General features: G+C 40.5%; 1 protein-coding gene across 1 annotated transcript in view; it reads right to left on the bottom strand.

Moving 5' to 3' along the window:
- Nucleotides 1–6,343, bottom strand: part of ankmy2a (ankyrin repeat and MYND domain containing 2a) — a 20,976-nt gene extending 14,633 nt beyond the window's left edge. Inside the window, exon 1 of the mRNA XM_027287381.1 lies at nucleotides 6,127–6,343. Coding sequence (XP_027143182.1) covers nucleotides 6,127–6,193 — 67 coding nt within the window. The 5' untranslated portion in view covers nucleotides 6,194–6,343. The remainder of the gene's footprint in view (nucleotides 1–6,126) is intronic.
- Between the last annotated feature and the right edge of the window lie 4,204 nt (nucleotides 6,344–10,547).

Raw genomic sequence — 10,547 nt, 5'->3', positions numbered from 1 at the left:
AGGATACCTAATACGATTAATACTAACAATAATTAATAATAAAAACAAAAAGAAGTTTCACAGCAGCTCTAACAGGAGTAAACACACCTCTGTTATCTACTTATTATATAGAACAATGCTCTGAAATCTACAGTGCAAAACTCAATAACATGCTGATATTTATTACTTAGTATATATTAGTCGTTCGTTATTAGGTGTTATTAAGTATATTATATTATTATTATTATCTTTATTATTTATTATTATTATTGATGATATATTATGAATTGTTTAGTTTTATTATTTATTTATATTATTACTTTTATATTATTTTATTTTATTATTATTATATTATTATTATTATTTATTATTATTGTATCACTCAGGTGAGCAGAGCCGGTAGCAGCTAAGTTACCTCATGGCAAGCTAAACTGTAGCTCGTAGTTAACGGTGTGTTATATAACAGCGCTAAGTCTAAATAAAGTATAATCAGTCTGACGTGATGTTGTGATGTTTTTATTAGTACGTATTTAACAGACTTTAGCGAAAATTACAGACGCTGTTTGTCCAAGTGTGGGGGATTAGCTTTTAGCCGAATGAAGAGGCTACCTGCCGTGATAAACCTCAAACAACTCTTCTCGCTGAGACAAGTTCGCCTTCTTCTGGTGCGGACATGTTGAGATATAACATTTGATTTAAAAGCGAATAAAGTTGAACTTTCGTTGATGAAATAACTCGCTGTAATCGCTGTTGTTCACCAGCGTGGTGTGGTGTGTGGTGTGGTGAAAGAGCTACTCAAGCCGCAGCTGTCCAGTTGGAAGTTCCACTGACGTGCTGAAGAGGGGTGTCACGAGTTACGAACAAAAAAATAATATCACGTAAAGGTATACAATGTGAACCACAACGAAGATTGTTCATAACTAGTTCATATCAGCACATATACACTGAATAACATAAAGTTTATATTCATTATGCGGGCAAGATGCTACGATTTGAGCATGACAGGGGTTATCTCACCCTGTCTGGTGAAATGGTAAGTCCACAGAAGATCGAGAAGTTTCATAAAGCAGCGGAGAAGCTTCGAGAGGAGACACATGTTGGGAGAGGAGGCAGCACAGCACAGACAGCCACTCAGCTCACTAATCTATAATATAATAGAATATATATATGATAATATGATAGATAGATAGAGAGATAGATAGATGAAGATAGATAGATGATCGAGAATTAGATTATAGATAGATAGATGAGAGATAGATAGATAGATAATAATTGGGAATTAACTGGATTCTCTTGCCCCATCCACAAATCTCTCCATAAGCTCCAACTGGTCCAGAACCTCACTGGCATCATTCCAGAACCCTCTCCATCCACCACATCACTCCTGTCCCCTGCAAAAAGCAGCTCCACTGGCTCCCGTCAAATCCACATGCAACCAAAAAATTCGTTCTGCTCACATCAAAGCCATCATCAACCCCGCCACCATCCTTATCTTTTCCGTTGCTGCTCCGCCTCGCTCCCTCTAGACCTCTTTCTTTCTCTGTTCTCTGTCTCTCCTGTTATGAGTCCCTGCTATTTTTTCTGTTGTTCTTGTTTTTGTTTGTTTTCGTGTTTACTTGTTTTAAATCTGCACATTCTAACTTACGACTTTATTGTATAGTACTGAATATGTTAACTGTGTTCCCTCCTTTGATCTAATTTTTGCGTGCTGTAACAGAGCTGAATTTCACCATGTTGTGGATAAATAAGAGTATTATCTCATCTTACCCACCGTCACATAAGGAACATCAACTAATCACTCCACAATCAAGTCCCCTGTTTAAATCGCCTTTTCCATCTAAATTTCAATTATGCAACCGTCCTATTTTAACTGTTTTAATGTTGTTTCTTGTAATTTTCTGATCTTTTTTGTTTGTTTTCTGTTAGTTTGCTGTCTACTTTTATTATCTGTAAGGTGTCCTGGTGACAGAAAGGCGCCTATGCAAAAAAAAATTTTATAATCTATCTATTAGATTATGATTATTATTATATTATAAGAATAAAAAATCATAAAGAAAAACTATACACAATAAAATTATCCAAAAAGCCAATAGTAAAAAAATTAATTTATAAAAATAAAATGTGTACAAATGTATATACAGCAAATGGCACCATTAAATTATGAGCAAGAAGCGAAAGAAGAGAATGCAGTGGACTGTAAAATTTCAATGACCTTGGTGGTATCTGCTTTTAGTGCTGCCGCGGAGATTGTCACTGTTCTAGAGTCGCTGGTCTGTCGATGAAGAACAGGTTATTCAGCGTCCTCCTCTCCACCACAGTCTACCAAGAGACTCAAGTCTCAGTCCCAAAACAGAGCCAGACTTCTTGATGATCTTATCGCAGTCTGTTGATTCATGTAGTAGGGGGAAAGTTTATCTGAAAAAAGTTATAAAAATCTTAGTGGTGTGGCGGTTCCCCAGGTTCAATTTTAGGCCCTCTCTTTTTTAAACCCTTCATCTGCCACTTGGAAACGTCACAGGAGACGCTGGCATGATATTCACAGTATCTGATGACACCTAGCCCTTTACATTGTCGTCACTCCGGCGCAATGATGCCCTTGTTAACTCATTTTAGATATCGAGTTTATGGTGGGAGATTTAAAGGGCTCACCACAGATCAACCACAACACTCAAACACTTTGAAACAATGAACTGCTTTTGTGTTCAAGGGAAAATCTTTACTGCTCATAATCGTCTGATACAAGGTGGTCCTGTTGTGCTGTCTTTCTGCATATCTACACACTCTCGTAGTTAAAGTATATATTTATGTATTTCAAAGCAAACACTCTTTTGCTGTCAATACAAAATGCTTTGTAGAACCTATTACACTGTGATATCCTGCAAACTAAGGTAGACACAGTGGCCAGACCTTCAGCTGACACTGGTGCATGGCTCCTGGGACTTTAAAAGTAAAAGTAATTAAAATCCTTAAAATAACTCTGAGATAACCCAGGGCGGTTTTGTGGTTGTAAGGAAGCCAGAATAGATGTTGATGTGACATTGCCATCAAAAACTTGTCTCAATAAGTCAAAAAAATATAAAGAGGATAGGATTTGACAACCTGGGATTCCATTTCATCCTCATGCCCTCCACATGGAAAATCTGTTATGCCAATAACTTTACCTTCCTAACTCCCTTGTGCCAATATATCTCACCTGTTTGTCACGAGCAATAACCTATGTGCAATCATTGCATAATTGCTTTTTACCATTGCTTGCCAATACAACGCACGATGCAACATTCAATTCTTATAAATACACCTGGTTCCCTTGCATAGCATCTATATTTTATTCGGTATTTATATTGTGGTTTTATTACTACAGTCGTCTCCTCGCTATATCGCGGTTCACTTTTCGCGGACTCGCTGTTTCACGGAGATTTTTATCCGGGTGTTAATTTGCATGGCTTTATTTTTACAGCGACTGTACAGTATTGAGCGCGGCATTGTGTTCTGCATCCTAAATTGGCTAAGGGAGAGAGAACCGGCACTGCGTCCTGCTTCATGGACGCAGGGACTGTGACAAAATGCGTGGGTGTTAAAAGATGTTAGCAATAGTGTGTTTGGTTAGGGGTTTTACGGCCTTAAAACATGTATAATCAGTGTAAAATACGTCGGATTTGGTTATTGCGGGCTATTTTTTGAACGTATCCCCGCGATAAACGAGTGGGACGGCACGACCACTGTATACCTTACTATTAGGAGCAGCAGTGAAAGCCCCTGTTAATTTCATTCTGTTCACAGTATGGTCTGTCGTACTACAATGACAATAAAAAACTTTCTATTCTGTTTCTTATGATGAACTTCACTTCATAGCCACGGTTCATCTGTCCATCCTAGATGCAGTGTGTTTTTGTAGTGTGTGTGTGTGTTTGAGAGAGTGTTTTACCTCATCCAAACACAGTTGACTCGGACATACTTACAGCCCAGCAGCCTCGAGGCCTCTCTGAACGTTTCCTAAAGTGGAGAAGATGTTACAGGAATGGTTTGAACAATAAAGGAGATTCAACAGAGTCAATTCTAGTTATGAATTAATATTCTGTAGAAAGAGTTGAACTCCACCGGGGTTACAGAGAGAAATCTCACTGAGGAGTTTCTTATACCCATTTGTTCAAAAGGGCTGTCTCTGACCTTCCCCACTGACACGATCTAACCATTCCTTCAAGTTGGTTTACTGTCAGTAATGAACACATATTTTAATCCAAATGGTTTTCCCCTAGCCTGTTCCTCCCATGTCCCTTATACACTAATTTATTAATTTGTCCCTTACAGCCTCAGTAAATCAGGCCAGAAGGAGGTATGCGAGCATACAAAGAACAGGCAGACACTATCTGTATGAGTTAAAACATCTGCACACCCCAGGGATAATCCTAAATTTTTTATAACAGAAGAAATTCAACATTATTGCTGGGGCAGCAGTTTGAAGGTAGCCGACCGACACAGGCTTAAAGGCGCCGGTGATTGTCGTGGTGGAGTGCATGCAGATGACTCCGCTGATTTGTGTCTTGAAAGAGGATTGCTGTTAAGGTCTAATCTTGGACTGACTCCCCACCCAGTCCCAACTTCAGCCAGGACTGCTGGCACCCAGATTGAGTGACGCTGCACGAGATAAAAATTTCAAACCGATAATTAATTCCCGCTTTGTTGAACAGTCCGAAGCTCCTTGGTTGTTACATAAAGACAAGAGGCTCTGAAAGTGAACGTTGTGACCTCTGTGGATAGATATACACCTTTGGTCGTTTATTCATTCTGGATCGTCAACTGGTGGGTCCCAAGGTGAAGTGGGCGGTGTGGCTAACATCGCTGCTTCCTGCACGCTGATTGGTCGACAGGGGACAGGGTGCAAATCATAAAATAATAAACTCAACGTCCTCTTTCCTCCTTCTCTCGTCATTGAAACAACTTTTGCAAACAGCAAGCGTTGTTTATCTTTGCCCACCAACATGGTGACGACACGTTCATTATTAGTCTCTGCGCGACGGGCGCCCGGGCCTGTGGTCCTACGATCCCTTTGGGGCTTACTCGGTCCCCCCTTTTTATTACTTTCTCGGACTCTTCTCGGTCCCCTTCCACCTCTCGGGCGCTTACCCACCAACTGCCATAATTTTCTCCCCATCTATCTCGGCCGATTCTTTTCTTCGGTCCGCTAACATCTCGGGCATCCTTCCCCAATATGTCACAGAGCGCGCCACCCGAAGGCTGTCCCTCCCTGTGCGGCTGCAGCCTCTACAACTCCTCTCCTTCACATCCTCCCAGCTAACAACGATACGGGGAGAGCCCGAAAGGAAAGGGAAGGGGCCTGCAGCGAGAATCAGGTCGAACACATGGGACACAAAAACAACACAGCCGGGCCCAGAGGCAGGGCAACAGTGGCCCGGGGCAGGTGACAGACAGACCGGCAGGGAACGGGCGGGCAAAAAATAATACACCAGGTTAGGAAGAAAAGGGCAGACAAAAGAGAAAAATGGGGCAGACGGGGAAAATCGTTGGGTTAAAAAGGTCAGGTCATTGGAAGGACGAAATAAATAAAAGAGGAGGTGCAAAACAAGGGTGACGGAGGGGGGGCGGGATGGGGGCATCATTGTGTTGAAAGAGAGAATAATAAGACATAGTAATAATAAGAAGAAGAATAATAAGAAGTTAATAAAAAATAAACAGAAGCGGGAAAGCATGCGCTAAAACTAGGGAGTAAAACCACACCGTCGGTGATCTGACGATTATATAGAAACCAATGTTCCAATGAACATGCCGTGTGTCGGGGTGGTATTAGGATTGATATTTAATGATTAGTAGTATTAATCATATGTATCAGTATCATTAGCCATTATTATTTATTGAAGATTATTCTTTATTCTTATTATTTATTATTATTATTAGTCAGCTCACTCAGGTGAGCAGGTAGCAGCTAAGTTAGCCTCATGGCAGCTAACTGTAGCTCGTATTTAACCGGTGTTATTAAACAGCGTAGTCCTGAATAAAGTATAAATACAGTCTGACGTGATGTTGTGATGTTTTATAAAGTTATTTAACAGACTTTAAAATAAATAACAGACAGCTGTGTGTGCTTTCCAAAGGGGGGATTAGCTTTTAGCCGAAGAAGAAGAGGCTTACCTGCCGTGATAACCTCAAACAACTCCTTCTCGCTTGAAGACAAGTCTCCCTTCTTTGGTGCGGACATGTTGAGAGATTAACAGTTTGAATTTAAAGCGAATAAAAGTTGAATTTCTTGATTAAATAACTCGCTTTAATCGCAGTTGTTTCCACAGCGCGTGTGTGTGTGTGGTGAAAAGCTAGCTCGAGCCGAGCTGTCAGTTGGAATGTTCCACTGACGTGCTGAAAGAGGGGTGACATCGGTTACGACCAAAAAAATATATATTACTAAAGGTTATAAATTTTAACCAGCAACGAATAGATTTGTTTCATACTATTTAAATTAAAGTTTACTGAATAACATAATATGTATTATTTGCCGGGCAAGATGCTACGATTTGAGCAATGACAGCGGTTATCTCACCCCTGTTCTGTGAAATGGTCAGGTCCACAGAAGTCTAGAAAGTTCATAAAGCAGCGAGAAGCTTCAGAGTGAGACACATGTGGAGGAGGCAGCACAGACACAGCTCAAACTGGTCCAGAACTCACATCATCACCAGAACCTCTTCCATCCACCACATCACTCCTGTCCTTCAGCAGCTCCACTGGCTCCCGGTCAAATCCCACATAAACTACAAAATCCTTCTACTCACATTCAAAGCCATTCATAACCTCGCACCACCATATCTTCTCCATGTTGCTGCTCCGCCTCGCTCCCTCTGGACCTCTTTCTTTCTCTTTCTCTGTCTCCTGTTCATGTCCTATTGCTATTTTTTGTTCTTGTTTGTTTTTTTTCGTTTATGTTCTACCTTAGTACTTGTTTTGTAAATCTGCACATTCTTAAATCTGCACATTCTACTTTAGTACTTTTTGTAAATATGTACACTTGTGTTTCCCTCCTTGATTCTGTTTTTCGCTGCTGTTAACAAGTGATTTTCCCCGTTGTGGGATAAATAAAGTATTATCTTATCTTACCCCCCGTCATAAGGAACATCAACTCACTCTCACAATTCAAGTCCACCTGTTTAAAATCGCCTTTTCCATCTAAATTCAATTGCACCGTCCTATTTTAACCTGTTTTTAATGTTGTATTCTTGTAATGTAATACTTTTATGGTTCTTTTTGTTTGTTTCTGTTATTTGCTGTCTATTTTTATTTATTGTAAGGTTCAGGCTGAAATCTTGGTGCTGGCCTCCTGGGACTTAAAAGTAAATTTAATTAAATCCTTAAAATCAACCTGGAGATAACCCAGGCGGGTCGGTGTAAAGGAAGCCAGAATAGATTGTGATGTGACATTGCGATCAAAAACTGTCTCATAAGTCAAAAAAATATAAAGAGGATAGGATTTACAACTGGGATTCATATTCATCCTCAGCCCTCCAACATGGAAAATGCTGCTTATGCAATAACTTTAACCTTCCTAACTCCCTTGGCAATATATCTCACCTGTTTGTCACGAGCAATAACCTATGTGCAATCATTGCATAATTGCTTTTACCATTGTTGCAAATACAAGCAGATGCAACATTCAATTCTTATAATACACCCTGGTTTTCCTTGCATAGCATCTATATTTGATTCGTATTTATATATGTGGTTTTATACTACAGTCTCCCCTCGCTATATCGCGGTCACTTTTCGCGGCTCCGCTGTTTCACGGAGATTTTTATCGGGTGTTAATTTGCATGGCTTTATTTTTACAGCGTCTGTACAGTAGGAGCGCGGCATTGTGTTCTGCATCCTAAATTGGCTAAGGGAGAGACCGCGCACTGGCGTCCTGCAATTAAGGACAGGGACTAGGTACAAAATGCGTGGGTAAAAAGATGTTACAAAGATGGTTGGTTAGGGTTTTACGGCCTTAAAACATGTATAATAATTGTAAAACTACGTCCGCGGATTTGTTATTGCGGGCTATTTTTTAGAACGTATCCCCGCGATAAACGAGGGGACCACACCATGTATACCTATATTAGGGCAGCAGGTGAAAGCCCCTGTAATTTCATTCTGTTCACAGTATGTCTGTCGTACTACATGACCATAAAAACTTCTAGTCTGTTTCTATTGATGAACTTCACTTCATAAAGCCCAGCACGGTTCATCTGTCCATCCTTGATGGCGGGTTGTTTTTTGTAGTGTGTGTGTGTGTTTGAGAGAGTGTTGTTACCATCATCCAACACAGTTGACCTCGGACATACCTTACCCCCGCAGCCTCGAGGCTCTCTGTGAACGTTCCTAAAGTGGAAGATGTTACGAGAAGTGTTTAAATAAATCCAGGTCTCCTTTAAATAAGGAAAAGGCTCCCTTAAGGAGCTATATCACAGGTTCTTAAACATTGTTCAAAACACGGGCTGTCTCTGACACTGTCCCACTGACACGGATAACAGTTTCCCTTAGTTTGGTCTTACTGCTCAGTAATGACACTATATTTTCATCCAAATGTTTTTCCCCTAGCCTTTGTTCTCTCTGTCCTTATACCACTAATTTATATTGTCCTTCCGACCAGCTCGTAATCAGGAGAAGAGTAGCGGACATACAAAGAACAGGCAGACACATCTGTATGAGGTTAAGACATCTGCACCCCAGGATAATCCTAATTTTTTATAACAGAAGAAATTCAACATTATTGCTGGGGCAGCAGTTGTAAGGTAGCCACAGACACAGGACTTAAAGGGCCGGTTGATTGTCGTGTGGGTGCATGAGATGAGCTCCGCTGGAACTGTGGTGCTTGGAAAGAGGATTGCTGTTTTCAGGTTCTAATCTTGGACTCGTGACTCCCCACCCATCCAACTTCAGCCAGAGACGGCTGGCACCCAGATTAGTGCGCGCGAACAAAAAATTCACCGATGAACCAATTAATTTCCGTTTCAGATTTGAATCAGTCACGAAAGCTTCTGGTTGTTACATAAGACACAGAGGTTCGAAAGTGAAGTGTGACCTCTTGGTGAGAGTATACCATCCATTTGGGTTTACTTCATTCTGGATCGTCACTGGGTGGGTCCAAGGTGAAATGTGGGGGACTACATCGATGCTTCCTGACGCTGATTGGTCGACAGGTTGACAGGGGGTCAAATCAATAAAATAAATAAAACTAAACGTCCTCTTCCTCCTCTCTCGTCGTATGAACAACTTTGCAAACAGCAAGCCTGTTGTGTTATCTTTGCCCACCAACATGGTGAGACACGTTCATTATTAGTCTCGCGCAGAGACGGGCGCCGAGGCCTGGGTCCTACGATCCACTTGTGGGGCTCCTCGGTCCCCCTTTTAATTACTATTCTACGGGACTCTTCTTCGGTTAATCAACCTTGGTCGATTACCACAAATGCCAGATAATTTCTCCCCATACTACGGCCGATTCTTTCTTCGGTCCGTAACATTCGGACATCCTCCTAAACAATATGATCTACAGAAGCGCCACCACAAGAGTCTGTCCTACTGTGCAGCATGCAGCCTCTACAACTGCCTCCCTTCAATCCATCACAGCAACAAGATACGTTTAGAGCCCGAAGGAAAAAGGGTGTACCAGCGAGCATACAGCTGTAACACATGACACAAAAACAACACACCGAGCCCAGAGGCAGCAAGCAGCTGCCCGCAGTGACAGACAACCGAGGTAAAAACGGGTGCAAACAAATAAACACCAGGTTAGGTAGAATGTCAGAAAAAGTAGAAAATGGGTCATACGGTAAATCGTTGGTAAAAAGTCAGTGTCATTGGAATGACGAAATAAATAAAAGTAGGTAGTGCAAAACAAGGGATTAGAGATGGGGTTTGGGCGGATGTTGGCACAATTGTGTTAGAAAAAGAATAATAAAATATAATAATAAGAAATAAGAATAATAAAAGTTAAAAAAAAAAAAAAATAAAAAAACAAAGCGAAAGCTTACATCAGCTAACTAACGGACGTAAAACACACCGTCGTGTATCTACATTATATAGAGAACAATGTTCTCAATGAACATGCGAGTGTATTATTATTATAGTAATTATTATTAGTAATTAGATATTATTATTTTATCATTATCATTAGCATTATATTTATTATATTATTATTATTTATATTATATTATTATTAGTCAGCTTCACTCAGTGAGCAGGTAGCAGCTAAGTTAGCCTCATGGCAGCTAACTGTAGCTCGTATTTAACCGGTTGTTATTACAGGTAGTCCTTAAATAGAGTAAATACTGTCTGACGTGATGTTGTTTTTTTATAAAGTTATTTAACAGACTTTAAAATAATAACACAGCTGTGTGTGCTTTCCAAAGGGGGGGATTAGCTTTAGCCGAAGAAGAAAGAGGCTTACCTGCGTGATAACCTCGAAACACTCCTTCTCGCTTGAAGACAAGTCTCCCTCTTGGTGCGGACATGTTGAGAGATTAACAGTTTGAATTAAAGCGAATAAAAGTTGAATTTCTGATTAAATAACTCGCTTTTATCGCAGTTGT

The sequence above is a fragment of the Larimichthys crocea genome, chromosome XIII, assembly GCF_000972845.2.
Source record: "Larimichthys crocea isolate SSNF chromosome XIII, L_crocea_2.0, whole genome shotgun sequence".
Classification (NCBI taxonomy): Eukaryota; Metazoa; Chordata; class Actinopteri; family Sciaenidae; genus Larimichthys; species Larimichthys crocea.
The sequence above is the reverse complement of the archived record's forward strand: the minus strand, read 5'-3'. Positions and strand labels throughout refer to the sequence as shown.